This window comes from Anolis carolinensis, chromosome 5 (assembly GCF_035594765.1).
Source record: "Anolis carolinensis isolate JA03-04 chromosome 5, rAnoCar3.1.pri, whole genome shotgun sequence".
Lineage (NCBI taxonomy): Eukaryota > Metazoa > Chordata > Lepidosauria > Squamata > Dactyloidae > Anolis > Anolis carolinensis.
Genome location: NC_085845.1, coordinates 179,544,294 through 179,560,124, shown reverse-complemented (window position 1 = coordinate 179,560,124; position 15,831 = coordinate 179,544,294). Strand labels below are relative to the sequence as shown.

Genomic DNA, 15,831 nt, shown 5'->3' with positions numbered 1-15,831 from the left:
AAGGTACAACTGTAGAACAATGTGGTAATAATGCAATAATGTGGACTGACAGAGCACTGGCTAATGTAATTTCAAAACAACAACAGGGAAATGGAATGAAACTGTCAGCAGTTTTAAAAGAGCTGCTTATTTTTAATATTTAGTTGGATGATACTGATAATCTATTATCTGTTGCAGTCCAGATTTATGCTTGGTCTGAGGACAAAAAGCCCTTGGTCACCCTTTGAATGAATGAGGGGTGGATAGAGGGGTATGCACTCCCTTTAAATTCTCCTAGATTTGTCAGTATCTTTTGGTATTGTCACCATGTATCCTTCTGGATTATCTGGCTGGTTTGTAATTAACAGGAATTATGTTATGGCAACTTTTATCATCAGCCTTCAAAAGTGGTCCAGGAACACACCTGCTTTGTTCCATTGTCTTTGGCCTGTATGGTATAAATAGAATTTGGGCAATTTATATTTGGATTACTGTGGAGTTGTGGCAGGGAGGAATCTTTATATCCCACCGCTGCCACCAATTTGTGGAGATGTGGGGTAGAGGAGGAATTTTTTTATTAATTATTTTATTATATATTTTATTTTATTATATATTTTATTATATATTTAACTATATCCGCTGCCACCAATTGTGGAGATGTCAGGCAGAGGGGAATTTATCTTCTTTATTCTTCTTATTTACTTTAGATGGTATTGTAACTTAGTTTTGAATATATGTGACAGAGACTTGGATATGGAAGAACAGAAAAATAAGTTTATTTCAGGCACAGAACTTAGTGGTTACAGTAACTTCTTTAAAGGGACTTAGATAATGGTTTCAAAGCTATTAACTGATCACTTTGGATGTAACTGGGACTTCTTCCCCCAGACTCTACAAATAAACTCAAACAAGTCACCCAACTTGCTTAATTTAACACCACCAGAGATCTGAGTTCCCCTGGTTTCCCTAACTTGGAACCAGTGTCTTCCCTGTGACTAAAAATCACAGACTAAACTGTTTTTTAAAACATTCCCTCTTTTTCCTCCAAATGGCGGTTGGCTCTGCCCTCGTTGCTATGGTAACCTGCCTCAGAATGCTGAGCTGGTTACCATCCCCCTCGCACTGGTAACTAATACTTACCCTTTTAAACATAGCCAAACATGACTTTTAAAACGAAATTAAACATGACATCTATAAATCAAAATAAAAACACACTTCTTTACAATTACAAATCCCCAAATCCTCAGAAGACAAGCTCTTAAAAATTAGGAACATATCAGAGACCACAAGGCCTATTTAGTCCACCCTACTGCCATGCCACAAAACACATTATTTTATACCTATATGAAACCTTGTACATGCACAGGCTACAATGCTACATACCACATGTTCAGTCTTACATATTTTTACAGCTATTAATTCCAGGGAAGCTGTGAAATGTTTCTCAGTGGCTTTTTTACATGGAGAAGGTCCCAGATAGACAACGATATCTACTACTAAGCTAGATCAGAATAAGATAATGTGCTGTCATCCTATATGAATTGCTCAGGTGTTCAGATGCAGTTTTCAATGGGCTGGCATGAACAAGTGGAAACTTGTTCCAGAAAAGATAAAAATTCTCTGAAGACATTTGTTCCTCTAAATAAATACTTAAGTTTTTCAGCACCTTGGATAATCCCTTTAAAGTATAGACTAAACTCTGGAACAGATTTTCCATTCCACTGCAGCTTTGGTCATGGTAAGGCACGCTTCTGTCAGATATAATTGGGATCTGCATCCAGGAGCTAAAGAGTAGCATTTACTGTTGAAATTATCAATTTTTTCAACAAAGTTCCGTTGTGGTTTCATCATGTAAACAGTAATTTGCCCGTTCCAGTTTAGACTTGGAGGGTAAATACCTATTTCATTCTTGTTTTGTTTGTGTGTGTTTTTGGTTTTTTTTTATGGAGGAGGGGTTGCACAACTGGTTTGAAAGTGAGTGGGGGACCCTTCCAGGCTAGTGTTTTATTATAAAGGTATCTGGAAAATTACACTTTATAGATTCACACATGCAGAGCACCTATTTAAGTAGTTTCAGCAGCAGCTCACTAGTCTGCTACACAACTCATTGTGATTTTGTTGATTATTCATTTTTAGAATGCCCAGGTGGAGCAGTTTCACCATGTAATAACAAAGGACGTTGCTTCTATGGTGTTTTTGGGAATGGAACCTGCACCTGCCAGGTATGCATTTGTATATTTAATGTGATCATTATCATCATCACCGTCAATTGAATAATATCAGAAATATTAAAGTTATCAGAGTTGTAGAAAGCACAGAAAGAAAAAATAATGCCTACTGTGAATATAGAATCACCCCATAAGAGATCTGAATTCTTATTGAGATTCAATGAATTTTAGCCCATAGCCAGCTTGTTCAAGATTGCAGCTTAATAGTGCTTTTCTTCTTAGCTTTTATCCCTTCACAAGCAAACTTGTTTTTACTTTACAGAAAGGATTTGCTGGGACTGCCTGTGAAAAATGTGCAGAAGACAATCATTTTGGACCAGATTGTATTTCAGGTGTGTCTGTTTGGGATTTCAAGAATGATATGAAACAAATTCCAAATTAAAATCAAGGTATCTGTGTGGTATTACTTGCAACAAGAAATACAACTGTTCATCCAGATCCTTCCAAACTAATGCGCAGCTACAACTATTTTTTCATGTCAAGAGTGACTTGAGAAACTGCAAGTTACTTCTGGTGTGACTATTCAAAGAGAATGGTTTTTGTTCATGAGTGAACATTGGTTTATGTTTACCCAGAAGATGAGTAGAAGATAGTTCAGATGCTACTCATGATCAGTGGAGCTTATTGATTCCCAATAATGTAACTATAGTAAGTTTAAGTGTAATTAGGTGAGGCCTTCACATTATGATGTTATTGGGTTTTTAGATATCTTGTTAAAAAATCAGTTGATGCCTTTGATCAGTTATTTGTACTCCTCTGCTAACCAATTTTAGAGCTTTGACCATTGATCACTGTAATAACTCACACATAGATTTTAAGCTATTCAGGGTGCTTCCATACCAGGCTTGTGGGATCCAAACAACAGGTAGTCAATTCCGTCTCCTGAACATCCATTTTGTTAGACTTTGGAGTTCCTATCCCTTTCACAAGCCTACAGACCATGGACAATCATGAAATTATCACATTGGAAGATATTCCAAGTATTATCTGACCTCTCCCTTTTCATGCAGAAAACATACAGCTAAGGCATCTCAAACAGATATTCATCCAACTTTTATTTCTAAACTAACAAGAGCAGAAAACAAGCCAATTCCATTTTCCACATAATTATCATGAATGCTATAATTATATATATTATTTACAAATAATTATTTTGCTGGCATGTTATCTATGGTAATACGGTTGTGACAGTTCTCCAAACTTTTTATGAGAGCCCTTCCATTTATTTAGCAGCTAACAATTTAACCATAAAATTCTGGTGCCCAAAATTTTGTATGCAATATGTGTAATGTTCTGTTGAGCTATTCTCTGTATAAACCATACAGAAGGCTCTGCAACATTTAATCAACCACACTCCACTATGTACCAGACTTCTTTCTGATTTTTGGATACAAGTATGTTTCCTGTAGATAATTTATGATCTAAGTATAGAGTAAAACTGCAGGAGTCAGGATATAGGTTAGTAGGTGCTACTTGACATGCTGAGAAAGTATTGAAGACATTTCCTACAGATATTTCCTATGCAATACAGCTGATCTTTGTGTCAACTATTTCTAAGCAGAATATATGCATATGGAAACTCTTGTGTGCCAGGGGACAAGATGTTCCATTTTGTAATGAGGGTCAAAGCAAACCTCGGCCAACTGGGCAAGGACAATCAATTTGATTGTATCTATTCAGCTTTAAATACAACCTGTCTCTAAAAGCTGAATAGAATAATCATTTTTAGCAGTAAGTATGTAAGCATTGTGTAACACATCGCTATGGTTAATAGGTGTGAGGTGTTAAGCAATAAACAGCTAAGCATAAAACATTCAGGATGTGGGTTTTTTCCTGGCAATTCTAACTGCATTTTGTTTTCATGAGACTAGGAAATTCTTGGGTACATTGTCACAACAATTATAACAATAGGGTAACAGCTGTACCTTTAACTACTCTTGTTCTATGAGGGGCTTTCTCAACAAACTTGTGTACTGTAAGCAATCATAGCCAGGGTAAGGATGAAACAGCCATATATTGCAATGATATGAACTGGCATGTATCATTTATTACCTTAAGACTTGATTCTTACCCTAGTATGCAACTGTGTTCATGGAATATGCAACAGTGGAATAACTGGAGATGGGAAATGTTCGTGCTTTTCTGGATACAAAGGTTCTAGATGTGATCAAGGTAAGTAAAATGTTTATGTTTCTAGATTTCTGGATATATACAATAGCTGGAGTTTCCCAGGTTAACAATCTTCATATGTAGGCAAAAGGTACATTTTTTTTAAAAAAATGAAAAATTAGTTATAGGTGGCAGCACGTTGTTGGCTAGGAGCATTAGGTACAGCTCAAAACTATCAAAATGAAACAAATCACTTTGATACAAGGCTTTGCATTTTATAGCAAAAGAATGCATATTCTCAACACATAAAATCTGTTCAGGTGGATTTGGTATCTTTGGAAACAAGCTCCAGAATGTTGATGGATGGCAATGGTTGTGTCAAGATAGGGTTGCCACATTCAACTTTCTCAAACCCAACCAGAGTCCTGCTTCTGACTGTCACAGCCTCACTCACTAGTGGGAGGGAGTTGGGAAGCCATGCTCTTTGTGCCTCAGTCGGCAGCTGAACAGACCTCCTTCAACTGATCTGGCTATTGGCTGTTAAGGTGGGCTGAGGGAATGTATGTAACAGCAATGGTAGTATGTGAAATGAAGGCATGTGGGGGGGGGGGGGGGAGAAGAACTGTAGTAAGCGAAATGTAGGCATGTTATTGGGAAAGAAGAAATATCACACAGGGATTCTCATTACATGAAATAGCTACAGTCGGTCTTAGTCAAAAGGCCAAGAAACAAAGAAATACCACTGACTTCTGTTCCACTTCCTTGTGTGTTTTTTAGCCTGACATTTCAGAGATTAACACCTTCCTCTGATAGAAGTCTTAGGATGTGTGACTTCCTTCCTAATGTCATGCCCTTTGCCAGTATCAAAGATCTCCTCTCCTCTTCCCTCTCCCACTTGTCTAGAATTTGTGCATGTGGTCAGATACGCTCCCTTATTTATCATTGTTATGGTTGACAATTGGGGAAATGTTTGTCATTTGTTTTTGTTTTTTTCAGTTGTTAGTGTGGTAATCCATGTTTGCAAATAACCTTTATCCTAGCCACCCCTGAATGCCAGGAATTGCAGTGTCCAGAAAACTCCCAGTGCTCCATATTCAGTGGCAATAGAAGCCAACTGGAGTGCAGATGTGTCCCCAATTATGATTGGAATGGTAGACAATGTCAACGTAAGTAACTAAACGGATCATTTTAATTTAATTCGGGGGGGGGGGGGGGTATTCTGACAAAGACCAAACCTGCACATGCATTATGTGTTTGCATTGTTTGATACTGTTCTTATTTTAACTGCCTTGCTTTAAGTTGTTAAATTGCTCAATATGTTTTCCACCTGATTATTTTACTGGTTTATTCTGTTTAAAATTGTTAAACAGATTTTGTTTTAAGATCCTATGATATGGGGTGGGATATAACTCATAGGATCATAGAGTTGGAAAAGACTACAAGGGCCACCCAATCCCTTTATAAAGGGGCAGCAATTTTAATTTTAGTACATCTGAGACATTGTTTTGTGCACACAAGAATGGGCAAGTCAGAGTATTTAAATATTTTTATAATATTTTCAAAATCTACAAATATGGATATATTTGTGATAGGAACAGTGTTTGCTGCTGTTAGCTGCTATCTAATCAAATTTGACTTGGAGCAATCCTGTGATCCCTATATTAGTAACCCTGCTCAGATCCTGAAGACTCAGGCCCTCCTTGATTGAAAATTCCAGCTTGATTTGTTCTATGACTCATTTGTCTTTTTTGCAGTCCTTGATATCCATTAAACTCTTCTCCAGCACCAGATTTCAAATGAATTGATTTTCTTTTTATCAGCTTTTTTCAATGTCCAGCTTTCACAGTTATACATAGAAATTGGAAATACGATTGTGTGGGGAATCCTAAATTTAGTTTGCCAGTGCATTCCTCTGAGGTTGAGAAATTATAACTTGCCTTCTGTAATTTGCAATGTCAGTTGTATGTTCAAGGAGGGGAGGGGGATAAAACAATGCAACAACAACAACAAAAAGATAAATTATAGCTTGCTGGTTGATTTCCATGGCCAAGTGGAGATTCAAACACTGGTCTTCCAGGTGTACCTACTGAATTTATTGGTGCATATAGGCAATAATTTTGTTTTCAAATTGTTTATGAAGAGTTTATCAAAATCCACAATTCATTAAGGATATTGACGAGCTAGAAGTTGTCCAGAGGAGAATGATCAAAATTATAAAAGACTTGGAAATAATACCCTGTGAGGGGTAGCTTGGGTGACTGCATACATTTAGCCTAAAGAAGAGAAGGTTAACAGATGACATGATGACTATGTTTAAATGTTCAGATTATATTTGAAAGCATGTCATGTTGAAGCTTGTTTCCTGCTGCTCCAGAAACTAAGGCACAGAGTAATGGATTCAAATTACAGGAAAAAGATATTCCACTCATTAGGAGGAACTTCCTGACAGTTGGATATGCTGCATCAAAGTGTGATGGGGTTTCTTTATTTGGAGGTTTTTGAAAAGATGACCATCTGTTGGGAGTGTTTTGATTGTGTGTACTGCATGACAGAATGGGATTGGACTGGATGGCTTTTGGGGTCTCTTCCCAGTCTATGATTCCATGAACAGTCCTCTCGCAGTGGCTGTTGTGAACTCCTTTTTGGTCACATCTCTTGGAACTACTTATAACAGCAATTGTCAGTATCATTCAATGAAGAGGCAAAGACAGTCTTATCACTTAATACTCCCCTTTAATTTCTTTTTTCAATAATAATTTTTTAAGGGTAAAATATGATTTCTTTTACATAAAAAGTGGGGGAATATTCTAGGTATAGGAAAGTGGGAAATATCACTTGGAAAAACGATCTAAGTGGCATGCCTTTGTTTCATGCGAAAAAATGAAATCAAGAATTGTTTGCCTGTTTTATTCGTTGTGATGCTTATGTGGTTTACCCATCTTATCCCCACCCAGCCATCAATCCATGCTCAAAACCAGTTTGTGATCCTCATGCTGATTGCTTCTACCTGGGGCCCAATAGTCATAAATGCATATGCCAATATGGTTACAAAGGAGATGGCCAAGTTTGTATGCCCATAGATCCTTGCCAAACAAACTTTGGGAATTGCCCTACAGAATCTACAGTCTGTAAATACAATGGACCTGGAAAGGTATGTGAAGCAAATGTTTTGTACACTGGAAGGACATGTGCATAGACGCACCAAATTACTGCTCCTCCAGTCAAATAGCAGGGTCCGGCTGGTTCTACACTGCCATATAATCCAGTTTCTGAATCCAGATTTTCTGATTTGAACTGAATTATATGAGTCTACACTGCCATATAATACAGTTCAAAGCAAATAATCTGAATTCAGAAACTGGATTATATGGCAGTGTAAATGGGACTATGTTGCATTGGTACTTTATAATAGAAATAATCTTACATATTTATTGCTTCCTGGTATACTATTCTTATTGTTGCTGCTGCTGTGTGCCTTCAAATTGCTCTGACTTTTGATTACCCTAAATTGAACATCTCATGGCTTTATCACCGCTAGATATCTTCAGCAGGAATTTGCCTTTGCCTTCTTTTGAAGTCACTCAGGAGGTTTCAGTGGCAGAGCAGGGTTTTGAACTCTGGTTTCCAGAGTTGTAATTCAGTGCTCAAACCACTAAACCAGGGGTCCCCATGCTAAGGCCCATGGGCTGGATGCAGCCCTCCAAGATCATTTACCTGGCCCCCGCCCTCAGTTTTAGACTCAGGCTTGCCCAAATTCTGAAATAACTTGAAGGCACACAACAACAACAACAACAACAACAATGCTAATTAACTTGACTATCTCATTGGCCAGAAGCAGGCCCACACTTCCCATTGAAATTCTGATAGGTTTATGTTTGTTAAAATTGTTTTTATTTTTAAATATTGTATTGTTCTTTCATTGTTGTTGTTTTTTTTTTGCACTATAAATAAGACATGTGCAGTGCGCATCAGAGCTGTTTTTTTGTTTTGTTTTGTTTTTTGTTTTTTCAAATGGTAATTCGGCCCCTCAGTAGTTTAAGGATTGTGGACTGGCCCTCTGCTTAAAAAGTTTTTACACCATGCTGGCTCATCCTGATATACTAGGTTTCTGTTTTCAGGGCATTTTTGAGTCAAAGCAGTTTTCCTTTTAAAAAGTTATTTCTTTCTTCCTTTTCTTCCCAATGTAAGTCTCACTGTGAATGCAAAGAACATTTTGGAAAGTTTTCACCTGGACTAGGATGTAGTATGATGGACATCTGTGCAACTAACAACCCTTGCCATAAATCTGCTGAATGCACCATGGCTGCACCAGGACAAACTCTGTAAGTCATTTATCTTCTTGAATCTGTGTGGGAGGTATGTGCTCTTCATTCATTAGGTTGTTTATAACTGTAGAAATGTCCCAAAAGTTGAGCCTGCATGAAAACATAATGTTTATCTGGTTGCTTTCTCCAAGCATAGAGCCCAAAGCAGTGATAGCAATTCTATATAAATTGAATAGAAAAATGGGAACATTGCATTTAAACTGACCCACTACTTGTTGATATTGTTTTACATTGTGTTGCAGTAATTTCTGCTATTTGCAATTGCCAGGTTCTACTTTCAATGAGTTTCTGCAGTGTTTTCTCATTCTGCGTGTTATTTTTTTTAATCTGCTGGTTTATGACTGAAATATACTGGACCAAGTAAGAGTGCTTAAGTGACAGGAAGAGTTGCACCTGCCAAATGTTTTCTTAATATATGTTATTGTGTCATTCCTGGGGACTGGACTGCGGCCTGGAAAATGTTGAAGAAAGTGAACTCTGTTGTTTAGCCATGACAACTAGAGCTGCCAAAACATAGCACAATAATTCTGGCTTGGAAAAAGAATGGCATACAGTGTATAGCTGGAAACAAGATTCTCCACTACTATTTTGAGCTATCATTACAATGCTAACAGAGACAACTCAAATGAAAGAAATATGTGGGACATAGGAATTAAATACCCTCCCTTTATTACTTAAATGTATTATGTGACAATAGCTTTATTCAAGTAATTAACAAATACATATTTAATTAATAACTTATTAAATATTTGCAGAATTAACAAAGTCAATATAGAATCATAGAATCATGGAATCATAGAGTTGGACGAGACCATCCAGTCAGGGGGCTGGACTGGATGGCGGGCCATCCAGTCCAAGCCCCTGCCAAGAAGCAGGAATATTGCATTCAAAGCATCCCTGTCAGATGGCCATCCAGCCTCTGGTTAAAAGCCTCCAAGGAAGGAGCCTCCACCACACTCCGGGGCAGAGAGTTCCACGGCTGAACAGCTCTCAGTTAGGAAGTTCTTCCTAAAGTTCAGGTGGAATATAATGTATCCAGGTTCTGTTGAAATAAATACATTTACTCTAAAGAAATGTATTTTCGGTAATTGGTCTATAGTTGCATGCCAAAAACAACAGAATCATAAAATAATAGAGTTGGAAGAGACCACAAAGACCATCCAGTCTAACCCTCTGCTATGCAGGAAAACAGAAAGCATTCTCAACAGAGGGCCATATTGGTCAAGAACTAAAGATCCACTTGTTTAAGCTGTGATTTGAGCCCCGACAAAAACTTATTTGAAATTGAAGAGAGTAGCAACAGCAACTTGATTAAGTCTTAATAAAAAAATATTCCTCATAAATCTCTCTCAAAATGATATAAAATAGCTCTTTGTGCAATAAGGCTTATAAATAATAGACATTTGTATGAGACATTTGACATAGTTGACTGACATCAAAATTATCATTATTATATAAGTTTGTATCTTATTCAGATAAACACACAACACAAAAATACTTGTGTATTTCTTCATAGATGTACCTGCCAAAAGGGCTATGTGGGTGATGGTTTTATATGCTATGGAAATATCATGGATCAAATTAGAGACGTGGATGCCAAACCAGGAGGACAGTGGCAAGGAAAACTGATATCTGCTATAGAACTCTTTGGTATGTAGATAATATGCTCAGCTCACACAAAACAGCTAGATGAGTAAAATATATTGCAGCTGACTGAAACTTAGCAGTTTAGAAATACTTGGCTCCTACAATCTCATTCTAGACCATCTTTAATTGTTATAATATTAGTTCTACATCCAGACTTTCTTCATAGCCAAAAGAAGTATTTTTTACCAGCTGAGGCTTTCAAACAGCCTTCAATGGTAGTTCGATGTGGAACACATTACAGCGATGGGGGCTGTTGGTGGGACAATAAATTTGACCACTGCATTTTAATATAAACCTTACAAGAATTGTCCAGTGTCCTAAATCCTATCCCCAAACTAGATTCAGCACATTGGTTGGTTCTTTTATGATTCAAACTAAAACCTAGAGCAATCACTGTTCCACTGATACACTAGGCTTTAGCTGCCACTGAATATACTAGACTTGAGGAAAGACCAAATCTGGATATGAATTATGTAAAGTCGTACTACAAAAGATTGGTGCAGTGAATTTACACCAGTGGAGTGTTGGACTTGTGAATTTATTTATTTATTTACAGTATTTATATTCCCCCTTCTCGCCCCGAAAGGGACTCTGGGTGGATCACAGAACATACATATGCAGCAAGCATTCAATGCCATTTTATATACAGACAAGACAGACAATTATACATAGATAGATGTATACAGGCTTTCCCCATCTCCGACATCTGGGAGGCTTGTTCTTTGTTCCAGCCATGGGGGGGGGGGGGGTGCTGTTGTTCCAGCAAGCTTTGTTCATAAACTTCCTCCTTGATCTAATTGCTGGCATTTTCTGGCATTTCTGGGTGCCTTTAAAATACTGTCTCGCTTTTAAGCGGTACCTATTTATCTACTTACATTTTGCTTTTGAACCACTAGGTAGGCAGACGCTGGTCTAAAGGCCAGGAGCTCACCCTGACCCAGACTTTGAACTGTCAACCTCTTGGCTTGACCTGCTGTACTAAAGCCCAGCCCCTCTAGTTCATATATCTTTGTATGTAAATAGAAATATTACACAGTGCCAGTAAACTGCCAGTATTGACCTTTCAAAGGAAGCCTAAGGACACCTTAAACCCCTGATTAAAATTCTCATTACCCATAGAACTGGCTATTTTAAAAACTCATGTTGCTAATGAATGAGCAGTTTTCAAAGAATAAAAGTGATGCTATTTAAAAGAAAGACTGGCAAAATGCGATCTTCCAGATGTTGTCAAATTTTAAGTCCCATCAGTCTTAGCTTGGCTGTAGATAGTAACAAATAGCATTTGGGGAACTTCACTTTGTGCATGCTTTGAAGCCTTGCATGTATCCCCTTTCAGCAACCATTTAGGTTATATCATTGTAATGCATTTGTTAATACATTTTATTTTATACATTATTTTATACACTCTTCTACAGTATTCCTATTTATCTTTTGAGCCTTTCTTTCTTTCCTTCCAAGAAAATGCATATGAATGGCCACTGACTAGTTTGGGACCCTTCACTGTTCTTGTTCCAACAAATAAGGGATTTGAAGGAATTAATGTAAGTGCAATGTTCAGAAATGGTGTGACATTATAAAGCATTTATTCTTTTTGCTTAATGAAAAAAAAATCCCAAAACACTAAAGAGATATTATTCTCCAAACAGAAGAGGAAATCGTTCCCCAAAGTGCATCTCTTATTTTAGAATTTCATGTTTTGTTCAATATTAAACTCAATAAAATTGACTGCAATGACAACTTGAACTAAATTCTTATACAATTACAAAAACAATGAAATTCTAAAAATACATTTATCTTGGGGGGAAAGTAAGCTTTCATCCTTTCTTTTGGATATCACGTTTCTTCCCTTTTTGATGGTTTTGTTAGAAAACTCTTGTTTCTGTGTAACTTGAAGTCATTTCTGACATATGGCATTCCTAAAGCAAATCTATCATGGGGTTTTCTTGGGAAGATATTTTAAGAAGGGGGTTATCTTTGCCTTCCCTGAAGCTGAGAGAGCATGATGTGCTAAAGGCCCTCCTCTGACTTTTCATTACCAAGCAGGATTTTGAACCCTGGTCTCCAGATTTATAGTCTGGAGACTATAGCCCACTACATTATTGGAGTTTCTGGGCTGTATAGCCATGTTCTAACAGCATTTTCTCTTGATGTTTCGCCTGCATCTCTGCTGGCTGGCATCTTCAGAGGTGGTAAAGCAAGTGGTATATATATACCTGTGGAATGTCCAGGATGGAAGAAAGAACCAATGTCTGTTAACTAAGTGTTAATATCCACTACATTATGCTGCAAAACTGACATAGCATAGTATTTAGAGCTTTATGCATACACAAAAATGAAAGACATTCTTTGCATGGTATCAGTTTCGTGGAGCTTTAATTGACTCGGTGTGAGCCAGCTGGGCATCTGCTATGACACAACACATGAACAGAGAGCTTAATGGCAAGAGCCCCTTGTGCCTGTCTTCTCCATGGTTACCTGTAGTGTAATGAGGTCAAGGCTCACAGCATCAGAAATCTGGGAATTTTTTTAAAGCAGGACAATGGTGTGATTTGGCACCCTGCACAGGCTTCCCTATGGAGAAAATTGATTTTCCTGATTATAATGTTATTCTGAGCTACCCCTTTTATTATGGGTATATTGGGTGGTTTGATCTCCAGTGTCATTTAAGACACATTAGCTTTATAAAAGATGCATCCTACAATTTTTGGACTCTCCTTGGAAGTGTGGTTGTGGAAAAGTGTATCGTATAACTCATTGCAAATACCTGAAACCATGGAGGATCGTGAACTATATTTTGACTGTACTTGGGCCAGAAACATACAATAAATTCACACTGTGAGAGGCCCACAAACACTTGCAGCAATGCAGCACTGAGTTTTCATGGCAAAGGTTTTTTTCAGATAATGTTTGCCATTGTTTTCCTCTGAGGCTGAAAGTCACATATTGTATCTCCATAGCTGAATAGGCATTAGATCCCTGGTGCCCCAGACTCAAGCCATTGCAATACCATGACTCTTACAAAGCTTTATAATTCTCATTAAACCATACATGGCTCTTTTAAAACCATTAAAATGTGATAGTAATGAGAAGGAAGTGACAACAGAACAGATGGCTCAGTGGTAGTGAGAAGGCACACACCAGGATGTCTTCCGACATCTGAAATCACAACTGCTCGGATAGTACCCTCTTCCTATCCCTTCAAAATCACAACCTGTCCATGGCAATCTGCCACACACACACTTTACTTTTCAATAGTCCATTTCATATTAACTTGAAAAATGTCAATTATTTGAAGCCTGATGAAACTTGTTATTCTGCATACTTATGCTTCTGACATTTCAGGTTAAGGATCTTCTTTCTAACAAAGAGCGTGCCCAGTATTTTTTGAAACTCCATATTTTTGCTGGACAGTTAGAGTTGAATAGTCTGAATAATGCAAGTATGGTTTATACACTGACTGGCAAGCCGGCAGATATATTAAACAATGAAAAGGTATGGTATATTTTTGATACAACACTATTATCATGGACAGATGTTAATATTTGGTTTCTATTTATTTCTAGGGATTGTTTTATTGGTGTGTTGCTATTGTCTTTAAATATGTACTTAAGCTATTTATTGCAGCGTGGCTATGTTGTCAGCTGCTTTGTAGATATGGTTTCTTGCTGTGTGCTTCCACTCATTTCTGATTTACAATAATTCCAAGGTAAACCTATCATGGGGTTTTCTTGGCAAGATTTCTTCAGAGTCTTTGCCTGTGAGTAGTAAAAGCAAAAAATGGAGAATGCATTTCAGCCTGTGCTCTTACCTTCATTTCAGGCAGGTTTTGATGGCAAGTGAGGTCTAAATGTTAAATATCTTCACTTTATATAACATTTTTGTTAAAAAGACAAACATACATTATTGTATAACATTTTCCATATTCTTTCTCTGGGTTGTTTTAGGACAATGTGTTAAGAATTAGAATACACGGAGGTAAGGAGAAAGGAAAGATCTTACAAGGAGATATTGTTGCCTCTAATGGAATTATCCACATTATCGACAAAGCTCTGGACAATGTGGAACCCACTATCACAAGTGACAAAGGGGTGAGGACTTGCATGGTCAGTTGTAGAGCCCCTCCCTTTTTTCCTGTCATTTCACAAACAAGTGAAAACTTGGCTTTGGGAGCAAGCATTTGTCCCAGCATTATTATCTGTGCAATATACAGTAGAGTCTCACTTATCCAACATAAACGGGCCAGCAGATTGTTGGATAAGCGAATATGTTGGATAATAAGGAGGCATTAAGCCTATTAAACATCAAATTAGGTTATGATTTTACAAATGAAGCACCAAAACCATCATGTTAGACAACAAATTTGGCAGAAAAAGTAGTTCAATACGCAGTAATGCTATGTAGTAATTACTGTATTTATGAATTTAGCACCAAAATATCACGATATATTGAAAACATTGACTACAAAAATGCGTTGGATAATCCTGAACGTTGGATAAGCGAGTGTTGGATAAGTGAGACTCTACTGTAGTTGGAATTGGCTTTGGATTGATAAATATGGCTATCTCATTATCTGACTGCGGATCTATACACATTAGTTGTCTAATGTTTACATATGATGTTTTAATGTTGTTTTAAATTTTTATTTGATTGCTTTTCATTGTTGTTGTTCGGGCATGGAATAATGCCACTCATGTAAGCCGCTCTGAGTCCCTTTCAGGGTGAGAGGGGTAGAATATAAATGTCACAAATAGTTTTAAATTCCCGTTTTGAATGAGTTCAAATGTCCATTGTACAGATGTTTACTGCAGTAAGGGGATAATATTAGTATTTATAGAACACTGTATAGTGTAAATAGCAGTCAAGGGGCAGGGCTGGAGAATTCGAATACTACTTTTCATCAAGGCATTCATTGCATTTTAGCTCAGTATTGTCAATAATTACTCACCTACTTGGAGAACACAGGATTAAACTTAAGATATTTTATATGCGAAGCATGAGTACAAATATGTGCAAATCCTCAGTTATTGCCACTTCTTTTAATGCTCAAAGTAACAAATATGTTTGTTTTCTTTTAAGAGATCGATAATGACAGTGCTTCAAGACACACCAAGATACAGCAGATTTAGATCCATTCTAGAGGTGAGGATTAAACATAAAATTAAATGTACAAGTAAAGTTTTTTAATAGACGCACTTTCACAACTGTGTTTTCCCTTCTTGCTTATTTTAGAACTCTCTGGTGGGACCGATGTTAGATATATATCCTGGGCCTAACACAATTTTCATTCCTACCAATGATGCTTTGGAGAACTTGAGGGATAAAGCTCTGGACTACCTCTTGTCAAGTAAGGTATAAATCTTTCAACAATGGGAAATAACATGCAAACTATCAACTAAAGATGGAGAAAATGCATAAGCAGCTATTCAGAGTAACCCATTATGTAACTGCTATTTCCCTGTCTACATATCAGAATTAGTTTCTTCCAAAATATTACTGTGCAGGCAAATAGTTTTCCTTCCAGTTGATCCCACTACCTGTAATGT

The 15,831-nt window shown here is 37.2% G+C and overlaps 1 protein-coding gene across 1 annotated transcript in view; it reads left to right on the top strand.

The window, feature by feature from the left end:
- Positions 1-15,831, top strand: part of stab2 (stabilin 2) — a 77,102-nt gene that overhangs the window by 4,786 nt on the left and 56,485 nt on the right. Inside the window, exons 4-15 of the mRNA XM_062983044.1 lie at positions 2,116-2,201; positions 2,470-2,539; positions 4,284-4,379; positions 5,357-5,482; positions 7,271-7,467; positions 8,505-8,638; positions 10,158-10,291; positions 11,747-11,829; positions 13,631-13,780; positions 14,233-14,376; positions 15,365-15,427; positions 15,518-15,637. Of these exons, the coding sequence (XP_062839114.1) occupies positions 2,116-2,201; positions 2,470-2,539; positions 4,284-4,379; positions 5,357-5,482; positions 7,271-7,467; positions 8,505-8,638; positions 10,158-10,291; positions 11,747-11,829; positions 13,631-13,780; positions 14,233-14,376; positions 15,365-15,427; positions 15,518-15,637 (1,403 nt within the window). The remainder of the gene's footprint in view (positions 1-2,115; positions 2,202-2,469; positions 2,540-4,283; positions 4,380-5,356; positions 5,483-7,270; positions 7,468-8,504; positions 8,639-10,157; positions 10,292-11,746; positions 11,830-13,630; positions 13,781-14,232; positions 14,377-15,364; positions 15,428-15,517; positions 15,638-15,831) is intronic.